The sequence below is a fragment of the Mobula hypostoma genome, chromosome 1 (genome assembly GCF_963921235.1).
Source record: "Mobula hypostoma chromosome 1, sMobHyp1.1, whole genome shotgun sequence".
Lineage (NCBI taxonomy): Eukaryota > Metazoa > Chordata > Chondrichthyes > Myliobatiformes > Myliobatidae > Mobula > Mobula hypostoma.
Window position 1 is genome coordinate 219,935,692 of NC_086097.1, and position 14,671 is coordinate 219,950,362.

The 14,671-nt window shown below is 38.8% G+C and overlaps 1 protein-coding gene across 12 annotated transcripts in view; it reads left to right on the forward strand.

Moving 5' to 3' along the window:
- The window catches only part of sulf1 (sulfatase 1), a 383,460-nt gene that overhangs the window by 308,838 nt on the left and 59,951 nt on the right, over nt 1–14,671 (forward strand). For all 12 annotated transcript variants that reach the window (XM_063064855.1, XM_063064868.1, XM_063064861.1 and 9 more), the window contains 2 exons: nt 6,362–6,504; nt 13,988–14,111. In XM_063064855.1, the coding sequence (XP_062920925.1) occupies nt 6,362–6,504; nt 13,988–14,111 (267 nt within the window). The remainder of the gene's footprint in view (nt 1–6,361; nt 6,505–13,987; nt 14,112–14,671) is intronic.

The following is a 14,671-nucleotide window of genomic DNA, read 5'->3' on the forward strand; positions in this document are numbered from 1 at the left end:
CCTGACCAACCACCGTTATTGGATCGGGCTCACAGAGTTCCATCGTATTCATCTAAGTCAGACAAACCTCGGCATGTCATTTTACGTTTTCATTACTTTCAAGACAAGGAGAAACTGCTTCGATTTGTTCGATCTAAAGGTTACATTGATTTTTTGGATCTTCAGTTCCGATTCGTGGAGGACTTCAGCAAACAGATTCGGGATCAACGGGTTCGTTACAGATCTGTGATGTCAGAACTCTACAAGATGGATTTAAAACCAGCGCTGCTTTACCCAGCACGTTTAAGGATTCGCACGCCTGACAGGGTTCTCCGTTTTTTTGAATCTCCATCGGATGCCCAGAGTTATCTGGATCAATTTTCACCTTCAACATCTTAATCGTAATTTTTAATTATCTCCGTTTGATCGGAGGTTGTGGATCTGTCGGGTTTAATTTTTGTTTACTTTATATGGGCAGAAAAGTTTATTTTTGATTAATTAATATGGTTGCCAAACTTTCTTTCTAACTGCGTCATTCCTTTCTTTTTCCCTGGGGATTATGGGTGGTCATTCCCTCAGCGTCATTTCGCGTATTTCCTTTGAGGCCTTAAATTTCGTAGTCTTTAAATGTACTTTTTTTTTGTAGGTTTTCCTAACTAGTTTATATTAATAATTTTGTTTCTTTTTTTTTGGTTAATCATAGGGTCTGTGGTCTGTTACAGTTTTCTTTATATTTTCTGGCTTTTTCTCTGTTTTATATCGTGTTTGTCTTAATTGATCTACTTTTTTTATTCTTCTACTGTTTTATAACTAGCTGATCTTTTTTATATTTACACTTTTTTTTAGTGAGCGTCTATCGGAAGTCATGGGGATAGTTTTAGTGCTTGCTTCTTTCTGGCGGGTCTGCTTTAGAATTAGCCTTGGGGTCATGGGGTGGGGGGGTGGTGGGAGGGGCTTCACGTTTTAGCTTTTTTCTTCTTGGGCTATTTACATTACTGAAGCATTGGTTGCGTTCTCCTTCCCGTTATCTCTGGTTTGTTCTGTTCCCTTTTCCGGTTCATGGGTCGAACCTATCGTCAATCCTCTTTTTTGCGGGTTGACTTTAGGGTTTATGGAGTCTATTATTAATTTTGTCTCCTGGAATACTAATGGTCTTAATCATCCTATTAAAAGGAAAAAAGTTTTTAAAGTATTCCGGAGACTTAAAGCACATGTTCTATTTTTACAAGAGACCCATGTGCGGAGGGGGGGGACAGACTACGTTTTTTTAAATTCTGAAAGGATCAACAGTTTCATTCGAACTCTAACGCTAATATTCGAGGCGTCTCTATTTTTATAGACTCCTCAGTTACTTTTGTACAACGTGATATTATCTCTGATCCGAATGGTAGATTTCTACTGGTTAGTGGTCTACTATTTAATAAAAAGGTAGTTTTGGTTAACGTTTATGCTCCCAATATGGACTGTCCGGAATTTTATAAATCATCATTTAATCGGTTCCCGAATTTGAATGAGTTTTCATTGATCTGGGGCGGAGATCTTAATACTTGTTTATCTCCAGTTTTGGACCGTTCGGCTCCTCTACGGACCCTACCTAATAAATCTGCAACTTTGATTAACTCATTCCTCTCTGATTCTGGGTCGACGGACATTTGGCGTTTTTTACATCCTCAGGAAAAAGATTTTTCTTTTTTTTTCACATGTTCACCATTCCTATTCAAGAATTGATTATTTCTTTATTGACTCTTGGCTTATCTCTTCAGTGATTAAATGTGATTATGACTCTATAACCATTTCGGATCATGCGCCACTTAAGCTTTCTATTAAAATTCAGGTCAATACACAAAATAATAGACAATGGCGTTTTAATTCGCTGTTGCTTCAGGACTCGGATTTTGTTAACTTTATGAATGAACAGATTGATCTTTTTTTTACAATCAACTACACAGAGGATATTTCTGTGAACACTCTTTGGGATACTTTTAAAGTTTATATTCGTGGTCAGATTATCTCGTATTCTGCTGCTTTGGGGAAGAAGCTGAAGCAGGAGGAGCTGCTAATTGTGGACAAGATTAAGGAAATTGGTAAGAAATATGTTACAGCTCCCTCTGAGGAGTTGTATAAACAAAGAACTGAACTTCAAATGGAACACAGTTTATTACTTTCGTCCTCGATTGTAAACCAATTAAAGAAAACAAGTGAATTTTATGTACACAGTGACAAAGTTGGTAAACTGTTGGCTAACCAACTGAAGTCTAATTATACTAAATCTCAAATTAATCAGATTTATAATCAAAATGATCGACTGATATTTGATCATGCGGAGATTAATCAAACCTTCTTTGATTTTTATTCTTCCTTATATCAATCTGAGTCTTTACGAGACTCTAAATATATGAATGACTTTTTAGATAACCTAGATTTCCCTGAGATTTCACAGGATATGTCTTCTATGCTAGATACTCCCATTACCACTGATGAGATTAAGAATGTTATTTCCTCTATGAACCTGGGGAAAGCTCCTGGCCCTGATGGGTTTACCGCGGAATTTTATAAGTTTTTTGCACCTTCATTAATCCCTTGGTTCTGTAGGGTTTTGGAGGCTTCATTAAAAGTTGGTAAACTTCCCGAATCCTTCTATACAGCGTCAATCTCTCTAATATTAAAGAAGGATAAAGATCCTGCTCAATGTGCATCTTATAGACCAATATCTTTATTAAATGTTGATTCTAAAATTTTTTCTAAATTATTAGCAAACAGATTAGAAAAAGTACTCCCTTTTATTATTTCGGAAGACCAAACGGGTTTTATTAAAGGTCGTTACTCTTTCTATAACATTTGCACACTGTTAAATATTGTTTATACCCCCTCACAAAATGTTCCTGAGTGTGTTATCTCTTTAGATGCTGAAAAAGCTTTTGATAGAGTAGAATGGCCTTACTTATTTAAGGTGCTTGAACTGTTTAAGTTTAGCTCGAAATTTATATCCTGGATCAAACTGTTATATCATTCTCCTATGGCCTCGGTCCGTACTAACTCTTTAAGCTCACCTTTTTTCCCTCTTTTTCGAGGTACTGGACAAGGTTGTCCTCTTAGTCCTTTATTATTTGATATTGCATTAGAACCTCTTGCAATTGCCATTCGAGTATCTCCAAATATTATTGGGATAACTCGGGGCTTAAAGTCCCATAAAATATCACTCTATGCTGATGACTTACTTTTATATATTTCTAATCCTCAAAAATCTATCCCTGCTGCTTTAGATTTATTAGCACAATTTAGTCTTTTTTCAGGTTATAAATTAAATCTTAGTAAGAGTGAACTTTTTCCGATTAATAAACAACTTCCCTTGTATCATAACTTTCCGTTTAAATTGATTAATAATTATTTCTCATATCTTGGGATTAAAATTACTTGTAAACACAAAGATTTATTTAAGACTAATTTTTTACCCTTAATTGATCATATTACTCAACTTTCATCTAAATGGTTTCCATTATATTTAACTTTGATTGGTCATATTAATGCAGTTAAGATGTTTATTCTTCCAAAATTTTTATATATATTTCAGGCATTACCGATTTTTGTTCCAAAATCTTTTTTTGATAAAGTTGACTCTAAAATTTCTTCATTTATTTGGCAAAATAAAAACCCGAGACTGGGTAAAATACATTTACAGAAAGCTAAGAGAGATGGAAGTCTAGCATTACTTAACTTTAGATTTTATTATTGGGCAATTAATATTCGACATATGAAATTTTGGTTACTTAACCAACATACACTATCCATTCCTAAATGGGCAGTATTGGAATTATAATCTGCTCAGGGCTATGCACTTGGCTCTATTTTAGGTTCCTCTCTTCCTTTCGATTTGAAACGCCTCAAACTGGTCTCTAACCCGATAGTTAAATATACCTTACGTATTTGGTTTCAATTCAGAAAATTTTTCGATCTTAACCAATTTGGGCTAGTGATCCCTATTTTAGGTAACATTTTTTTCTCCCTCTTTCACGGATCTTGCGTTTCAAATTTGGAAGACTAAGGGTATCTCACGGTTTTTGGATTTATTTTTAGATGGTTCCCGTATGTCTTTTGAACAATTATCTAATAAATATAATTTACCAAGAATACATTTTTTTAGATATCTACAAGTTAGAAATTTCCTAACTACTATACTTTCTTCCATTCCAATGCTCCCTCCTACATATATTTTAGATACTATAATTAACTTTAATCCATGTCAGAAAGGTGCAACGGCTATTATTTATAATATTATTATGAAACTTAGGAAAGCTCCATTTGATAAGATTAGGTCAGATTGGGAACAAGAATTGGGTTCTATTATTTCCGTGGATGACTGGGGGCAGATTTTACAATTAGTCAATACTTCCTCTATCTGTGCTAAACATTCCCTAATTCAATTTAAAGTTGTTCATCGAGCACATATGTCCAAAGATAAATTAGCTCGTTTTTATTCTCATATTAATCCTTTTTGTGATAGATGTCCAGGGCAGATAGCCTCTTTAACTCATTTGTTCTGGTCTTGTCCTACTCTGGAAACTTTTTGGAGAGACATTTTTAATATTATCTCAAAGGTATTGAATATAGATATCTCTCCTCATCCTATTACTGCTATCTTTGGATTACCTAAAATTTCCAGTAATCTTTCCCCTTCAGCCCGTAGAATGATTGCATTTCTTACTTCAATGGCGAAAAGATGTATCTTACAACATTGGAAAGAGCCTAATGCTCCAACTACCTTTTTTTGGTTTTCCCAGACGATATTATGCTTAAATTTGGAGAAAGTTAGAAGTAATCTTTACGATTCCTCACTTAAATTTGAACAGACCTGGAGATCTTTTATTCAATATTTTCATTTAGTGTAATTTTTTTTCTCTTTTGTTCCATATTTATATTCCCTTCTTGCTTTTTTTTTAACTGTTTTTAATGGAGGTCGGGTTTGAGGACGTGATTCTAAGTTCGTTAACTCTACCTGTTTCCAAGTTAGTCCATTGCTTTGCTTTGCTTTTAGTTTAGTTGCACGGTGGGTTTTTTTGGGGTTTTTTTTCCTTTTCTCTATTGATATATATATATTTAAAAATCAGTATACTATTATTTTACCTTATTATTTTATGATTAAATTGCACTGTTTGTATCAATTTTTTTTTCTGTATTAATATCTCCTGTAATTTTTAACAGTGTATTAGTGCCTTTATGGTTTACCTTTTGTATACTTATTCAATAAAAAGATTTAAAAAGAAAGAAAGAATCTTCTTAACAACCTCCCATGCAGAACTTTGTCAAATGCCTTGCTGCGGTCCACATAGACAATATCCACTGGCTTGCCTTCATCAACTTTTCTAGTAACCTCCTCGAAAAAGATTGGTTAGACACAGCCTACCATTCACGAAGCCATGCTGACTGTCCCTAATCAGCCCATGTCTATCCAAATACTTATACAAACGTACATCTCGTCTCTTAGAATACCTTCCAATAACTTTCCCACTACTGATGTAAGGCTCACCTGTCCTATACCGAATGGAGCGTTCTTCGTCAGAAGTCACCTTGCATATGTTGTGGACTATATGCAACTTGCATTCTCCAATTAAGTTCAATATGACAGTTGTATAAAAAAATGCCAGAATCATACACTTCAGTGGTCAAATATGCACTTTAGAAAAAATGTTTATGTATTTCTCTGTTCCAGGATTTCTAAGAAACTGCCAGGGCAGGATGTCTCTGGGTGTATATGGACATAAACATTCCTCATTTCTATTTATTTCAATGGAATTGAATTTCCAAAGCAGAGTTTAACGTGTACAAAGAACAAAGAACTCAATTCTGCTGCTGTAGACCTTTGTAAATGAGCAAAAATTGTTTGTGCAAACTTCTTCATGGTTCTTTTATTTCAGCCCTTTGCTGGTTAGACGAGGTGACCCTTTTGAGTCAGATGTGCTCAACTAGTCAACTTAATTCATTGAAATTGATTAATTTAATTCCTTAATTGCTAATTAAAATATTTCATTTTGGTTATTCAAATAAAACAGGACCAAAATAAAAAGTGTGTGCATTAATGAAATTACACATCCATCGCTGGTTTTCATTTTGATTGTGAAATTGTTTGTCTGTACACAGCAGGAGAATTCTCCTTTGAACTTGCTAGAAATAATCTGCAACTCAGTAGGGAGCAAAAAACAGGTGGCAGTGGTTCAAGCACTTACTAAATACTTCGCCTTCAAAGGAAAGGAAAAGGATACATGGACTGGGTATAAGATAATTACCCCTATCATCTACCTTTTGCACCCATTAATTGGATTGCATTCAGAAACATTGTCTTTCTGTTGACATTAACCTGAAAAAAAGCTTTTCCTTTTTATTACAGTAGGATCTTTCTGCGCATGTACAAGTTCCAACAATAACACATATTGGTGTCTACGAACCATCAACGAGACTCACAACATCCTTTTCTGTGAATTTGCCACTGGCTTTCTTGAGTATTTTGACATGAACAACGATCCATATCAAGTAAGGAGATTTTGTGCTTTGTTATCAGCAATCAAAACTACATTCATCCCAAGATGATGGAAGCCTTTGCTTGTGTTTATCTACTGTTGAAACCTAGATTTAAAGTTCTGATTGTTCCATTGCATTAAAAGAAGACATGGGGCTGTGGCGACATTTGCAGCCACTATACATCTTAGCAACAAACCTGCCCAAAGACTTAGATGCTGTCTAAGCACAGTTCAGAATACATTGTGTGCAGTGGAAAGAGATACGGAAGGGGGTGGTTAAGGGCAGGAAACTCTGATCTACAAGAATTCAGGCCTGAAATATGTTGGGTGGACTTGGGTAGAAAATAGCTGAAGAGCTAGTAGGTGCAGAACTTTCTGCAGCTTAAAAGGGTAAATGCAACACTGCAAGAGAAGGAGGTTTAACAAGCACTAGAAAAAGACCGAAGTGGTGCATTTTTAAGCATGAATCATATTCACGTGCGTGCTTGCTTAAATTACGATTTGACTGATAGGTTGGTCATGTGCTATGCAAACTTTGCAGACATCCCACCCTGCAAAAACTCATTTCAGGGAGGTAGCACCACCTTTTAAGGGAGGTAGCACCCCTGCTCCCCACAACCCCATATCCACCCTCCCCCCCCCGTCAGTTGACCTCCAAAGGCGTATGTAATACTTTGTTTAGTGATTTTGTCTAATCTGTAAACCAAGTTGGGTATATGCAGAAAATGTGACATTAAAATATGTACTTATATTATATTATCATGTTTATTCTATTACAACTTTAAGCAAGTCTAGAGGGGGTTTGGACATCAATAGAGTAGCTCCTTAGCAGCTAGCCAGCTAGTTTAAATAACATTAGCTATGCTAATGAACGAATGATACCTGTTAAACTCGCCTCAACATGCCTTTTACATTTTAACCCACCATAGGCAATAGAAAAGTCACTGTTGCAAACAGCGCAGCGAGCAACACTCTCATTATTTTTGAGGTCGACTGTAAAGCCTGCCCACAGAGAAAACTGATAGGTCTACCTAGCACGAAGAGAGACCAATCAGGATGCTTGCTCTCGCTCTGGCTCTCCCTCTCAAAAAAATTAATTTGCGGGATATTGTACATAATTTCCGGGCATCAGGGAGCCGCTATCAATATGCGGGAGACTCCCAGAACTTCTGGGAGAGGTGGGATGTCTGACTTTGAGCAATGCAATTCTGCATAATCACATGCAGTCTGGAACATTCTGTGTGAATCTGCAGCTTGAAGTGCATATATGTTAAATTCAAAGTATTCTGTCTAGCTAATGAGCCATTACTTCTTTGTATGTGTGTCTCAATGCACTCTTGTTTTTTTTTTCAAACTGACGTTGGGGATGGTGGTCTATTTGGGATTATTGAAGACCGCTGAGAGCTCTCACTTGGCAACAATTCCTCCAAAACTGTTCTTTTTTCTTTGCAATGTTAGCATGGAAACACTTACATGGAACCTCCTTTGTGCAAGGCCTCTGCATGTACCATGTTCATAGGCTGCCATGTAGCATATGCCATGCTTAGCCACGTCACTGATGGATGTTCTGACTGATTATGTTATGAACCGCAACATTCAAGCTGAAGTGGTGTAGAGAGTGCAAAGCAATAGGCAACACGTTCATAAATACTAGAGATTCTGCAGATGCTGGAAATCCAGAGTAACACACACACACAAATTGCTGGAGGAACTCAGGAGGTCAGGCGGCATCTATGGAGAGGAATGAAAAGTTGATGTTTCAGGTACAGATGAGCCTTGATGAAGGGTCACAGCTGAAACGTCGACTGTTTATTTCTCTCCATAGATGCAGCCTGACCTAGTGGGTTCCTCCAGCATTTTGGATGTGTTACTCAGGCAACAAATACAGCTGACAATCAATGCAGCAAACTATGAAAAGAAAGCGGAGACAATTGAAGATAGATTGAAAGAATGCTTGACACTTCAATCTCACCTTGACACATCTCTGGAAATGTAAGACATGTTCAGAGACAGCTACATCAGAGAAACAGAGACAATGTATACAAATAAAACAGATCAGATGTAGACTTGGTGTAATGCAAGCTGTGACCAATCCTGTGTACTCTAAGTTGTCAAGCTGAAAAAAAATTTATAAGTTAAACAAAATGGTATGAATGTGAAAACTGACTAGATGGGCCATGCCAGAAGTGACAAAAGCAGCAACGCTGAATGAAAAAGTCACACTACATCAAGCCGTGGAGATGAATAATAGGCAATGCCCAAGACACAAGAAGTGTACAGAGAATTAACAGGATCCGAATGCTGCTTTGCAAATTGAACCAACTTTGGTTCTTTCCCATGTCTACACTTAAAGAGCATTAGAAACATAGAAAACCCACAGCACAATACAGGCCCCTTGGCCCACAATGCTGTGCCAAACATGTACTTATTTTAGAAATTACCTAGGGTTTCCCCGAGCTCTCTATTTTTCTAAGCTCCATGTACATACCCAGGAGTCTCTTAAGAGACCCTATTGTATCCGCCTCCACCACCATCGCCGGCAGCCCATTCTACCCACTTACCACTGTCTGCGTAAAAAACTTGCCTGTGACATCTCCTCTGTTGGCAAACATTGCCATACCTCTTCTCATGTCAAGATGAGGCCATCCTCGGAGTGGAGAAGCAACACACTACAATCCGTTTGAGTTGCCTCCAACCTAATGGCATGAATATTGATTTGTCCTTCCAATAAAAAAATCCCCCCCCATTCCCCACTTTGACATTTTGCCTATCACTTCCCCCTGATGCCCCTCCTCCTTCTCTTTTTCCTATGGTCTACTCTCCTCTCCTATCAGATTTCGTCTTCTCTAGCCCTTGACCTTTCCCACCCACCTGCCTTCACCTATCACCTTCCAGTCCCCTACCCCCACCTTTTTTGATCCTTCCCCATTCCTTCCCAGAACTGAAGAATGGTCTCAGCCCAAAACATCGCTTGTTTATTCATTTCCATGGATGCTGCCTAACCATTGAGCTCCTCCAGCATTTTCTATGTGTTGCTCTGGATTTCCAGCACCGCAGACTTTCTTATGTTTATGATTGAAAATGACAGTTCACAGGACCCAGCCATAAAAACTTACAATGAACTCTAGGTACAGCATGCAACAAACTTATGCTAAGAAGTCAGGTTGGCCTGTAATTTTCCAAGCCATCGTGGATAAAGTATTGCAAAGACTAGATCATTATTGTCATAACCAAGCTGATCTGATGAATGCCTTGAGCACAAACACAGAAAAAGACTGTTTAAGAGATTGTACGAATCCTGACTGAATGTGAAGCAAATGCACGTTTTTCAATGAGAGGTATCTTACATTGATTTGAAGGTTGTTGCCAATGCTTACAGCCAGTGAAGAAAAAAAACTAAAGGCCATTTTCAAAGTTCCAAAGACTGAAAATACTGCTTGTAAGGACAGCTTAGTATCATGTGCAATTGCTTCCAGATCTTGTGACATACTCTGTTGGTTGGATGGGGTTTCACAGTAATGTGTTTAATAATGAGTTATCTGAAATCCCTACCTTCATCAATTTTATACCATCCATGAAGTGTACATATTTCCCAGTACAGTATTTTCTAACATTCGTTTTTCCCAAGTTATTTTGTCTAACTGATCTCTATTTCTTTCTTTGAAATGACCATAAGATATTGTAGCAGAATTAGGCTGTTGCCATCTGTCCCATCGCGTCTGCTCCGCCATTCAATCATGGCTGATTCTTTTTTCCCCTCCCACTCCCCAACCTTCTGCCTGTAACCTTTGATGCCGTGGCCAATCAAGAACCTATCAAGCTCCACCTGAAATATATCCAACAACCTGGCCTCCACAGCTGCTTGTGGTAACAAATTCCATAAATACATCACCCTCTGGCTAAAGAAATTTCTCCATATCTCTGTTTTAAATGGACGCCCCTTTATCCTGAGGCTGTGCCCTCTTCTCCTACACTCCCCCACCATAGGAAACATCCTTTCCACATCTACTCTATCTAGGCCTTTCAAAATCTGAAAGGTTTCAATGAGATCCCCTTTCATCCTTCTAAATTCCAGTGAGTACAGACTCAGAGCCATCAAACGTTCCTCGTATGATAACCCTTTAATTCCTGAAGTCACTCTTATGGACCTCCTCTGAACCCTCTCCAAGATGAGGGTTCTAAGATGAGGGGCCCAAAACTGTTCACAATACTCAAGGTGAGGCCTCACCAGTGCCTTATAAAGCCTCAGCATCACATCCTTGCTCTTGTATTCCAGACCTCTTGAAATGAATGCTAACGTTGCAGTTGCCTTCCTCATCACTGACTCAACCTGCAAGTTAGCCTTTAGGGTGTTCTGCACAAAGATTCCTTTTGCATCTCAGATTTTTGGATTTTCTCCCTGTTTAGAAAATAGTCCACACATTTATTTCTACTACCAAAGTGCATGACCATGCATTTTCCAACGTTGTATTTCATTTGCTACTTTCTTGCCCATTCTCCTAATCTGACTAAGTCCTTCTACAGCCTACCTGTTTCCTCAGTATTAACTGCTCCTGCACCAATCTTCGTATCATCTGCAAACTTGACAGCAAAGCCATTTATTCTATCATCTAAGTTATTGGTATACAGCATAAAAAGAAGCAGTCCCAACACTGACCCCTGTGAACACCACTAGTCACTGGCAGCCAAGCAGACAATGATTCTTTTATTCCCACTTGCTGCCTCTGATCAATCAGCCAATGCTCTAAGCAAGGCTCTGTAATACCATGGGCTCTTAACTTGGCAAGCAGCCTCATGTGTGGCACCTTGTCAAAGTCCTTCTGAAAGTCCAAATGTACAGCATCCACTGCATCCCCTTTATCTATCCTGACAGTTTGGCTGCACACTATCTTTGCTTTCTCACCATCCGTCCTATCCTGAGTCCCTTCACTCTAGTTCCTATCCCCCTACCAAATTAGTTTAAACCTCCCCAACCGCTCTAACAAATCTGCCCATGAGAATATTTGTCCCCCTTGGGTTCAGGTGCAACCGTCACTATTGAACAGCTCATACCTCCCCCAGAGGAGATCCCAATGATCTGAAACCTGAAGCCCTGCTCCCTGCACCAGCTTCTCAGCCATGCAATAATCTGCCAGATCATCCTGTTTCTACCCTCACTGGTGCCTGGCACAGGTAGCAATCCAGAAATTACTACCCTGGTTGTCCTTCTTCTCAAGTTTCTTCCCAGCTCTCTAAATGTTCTCTTCAGGACCTCTTTGCTTTTCCTTCCTATGTCACTGGTACCGATAGGTACCAAGACATCTGGCTACCCTCCCTCCCCCCCCATAGTGGACATCCCTAACCCTGGCTCCTGGGAGACAACATAGCATTCGGGTGTCTGTTTTACGTCCACAGAATCTCCTGTCATGTTCCTCTGACTATTGAGTCCCCTGTGTCCATGTTCCCCACTTGTCCCTCTTTCCCTTCTGCGCCATGGACCCATGCACCATGACCTGCAAACTGAAGAGAGTATCTCCCCTTACATGTATCCGAAGAGCAGTCAATGGTAAAGTGTTATAATTTCCCAAAATACTCGCCATTAGTAATTGGTAGGGAGATTGCCATGAAAGCATGCCATGATAATGCAACACTATTAGAGCTCAGGATAAAGGAGTACAGAGTTCCGTTCCGGTGACAACTGTAAAGAGTTTATTAGTCCTCCCTTTGAAAGTGTGGGATTCTTCGCATATTCCAAAGATTAGTAGATTAATAGATCATTGTAAATTGTCCCATGATTAGGATGGGGTTTAATGATGGGCTGCTGTGCAGTGCGGCTCGTTGGGCAGGAAAGGCTTGTCTCAGCTGTATCGTTGATGAATAAATAAATAAAGCACATAGGAAATGTGGATAAGTTCATGAGATGAGCTCAAGAAAGGTGGAAGGAGACTCAGTCAAAGCACGAATGCTTCCTTAACTTACAAAACCAAAGAATCTGTTTCAATGTTATCAAATCTTGCAAAACTACAATAACTGTTATTTCTGATTCTCTTAAAGTGGCTGCTTTATAGGTATCTGATAGAAATTAACATTAGGGAGTTGACAGACCTGGGTGAATATGTATTCCATGCAACAGGAAGGATGTTACAAAAATGACACTTAAGAAATGCAGAGCATCAAGGATCAAGTATATCTTTATCCGTATACATTTACATATATTAGAAATTATCTGTGGTGTGTTGGCATGACATGCAACAAAATAACAACATTCAACAGTTACTAATAAAATAAAGGATTATGAAAAATAAACTTAGAGGTTAAAGTACAGGTATGGAATAAAAGTAGTTTTAAAGTGTTTACAATTTAAAGCAGTTACTGAGGTAATATGTAGAGAGGTTGAATGGAGGCTAACTAAAATAGTTGATCATATTCACGGCCTGGGGAAGAAACTTTTAATATGGCATGGTTTTTGTTTTTGTTTTAATAGCCCTATAGTGCTTTCCAGAAGGGAGCTTTTGGAAAGGCCAGTTTGCTGGTTGGGTAGTGTCTGCAATGATTTTCCTGCCAGCCGTTTCGCCCTGGACAGACACATCTTCACTCAGGTTTGGTGGAACTACAATTAGAAGTTATAGGTGAAGGGTGAAAAGTTTAAGGGGAACATGAGGGGAGACTTCTTCACTCAAGGGGAGGGTCATGAGAGTGTGGAACCAGCTGCCAGTGCAAGTGGTGCATGCGAGCTTGATTTCAATGTTTAAGAGAAGTTTGGATAGGTACACGGATGGTAGGGATATGGAAGGCTATGGTTCCAGTGCAGGTCGATGGGAGTAGGCAGCTTAAATGGTTCGGCATGGACTAGATTGGCCGAAGGGCCTGTTTCTGTGCTGTATTTTTCTATGACTCTATGAAAAGTCCTGCAGTGATGGTAGACTGCCGCCAGTAACCCTTTCTGCTGCCCTGACCTGACACGTGTGTGTAGGTGAACCTTGCAGCAAATCCAAGAGAGATGGACAACATGACTTTGGGGAAGTAGGGAGGGTTGGTTCCCTTGTGCTAATCTAAAACATCAATCCCTCTGCAGTGTAGAAGTAGCTAAGGGTCTCTGAAGCTATCTCTGTAGACAGCAGCAAACCACAATCAGCCAGGGGTACATAGTCCTGGTTTGGCCTGATATGATATGAAATGATATCCAACCCAAGAACAGAAAATACCTCCTTCCCAGCAGCTGATGACTCAGCAGGCCTTTGATTATACTTTATTGTTTTAATCCTTTTCAGATCATCTCATGACTGCCATTACAGAGACAGACTTAAATGGTGCAAATTTCACAGATATAATGTATTCTTAAAATTGTGTAACAGGTCCTTCCCGGCTCCTATGGCCTTTGGACTCAGAAATGTTATCACTAAATATTTTGGGAATAAAGATTCCCCTCATTTAAACACAGAAGTCGTCAGTTCTGACAATGTAGATGTAAAGTGCATCATTCATTGAAATGTTCTGCTTTGGTTTTGTGGTTTCAGCTGACAAATACAGTACACATGGTTGACCGGGAAATCCTTAATCAGTTGCATATACAGTTAATGGAACTAAGAAGTTGCCAAGGACACAAACAATGCACTCCCCGGACTAAGGGTGCAGAAACAGGTAATCCTTGTTGTAATTTTCTGATGACAATGGATGACAATTATTCTAAGCTCTCTTCACAGGGAGTCAACGCCTAATAGTAAGAGAATTATAAAACCAAATGTGTATTTCTATTCTTGCCTGCATACTGTATGTGAATTTGCTCTTCACCAGTAAAATTTAATTCATCCCCATTGTTCTTCACTTTTCAGGTGAAATCCTCATGAAAGTCTACAATATTTGAAATGGATCGGAATGCTGCATCACTCTTTATTTAACATTTAGTTACAGTACAACTTTCTGACAAAGTGGATTCTATCTATCTTGAGTATCAAGCAGTAGTAAATCAAGGCAACTGGACTTGCTGTGTTGTCTAGAAGACGTTTCGCCACTCATCTTTGAGGCTTCTTCATTTCTGATCCATGATGGGCAGTTTTTCGGCTTATAAACCCCGTGAATTGTTTAAAGGTATAGCAATCACACCAGGGTCGCTAAGAGTTATGGGGGTAATGAGGGGGTCATTAGTCTTATCTTTACATGAATGGAGGTGTGAACTGTTGTGAAGACACCGGGGTAGAGAT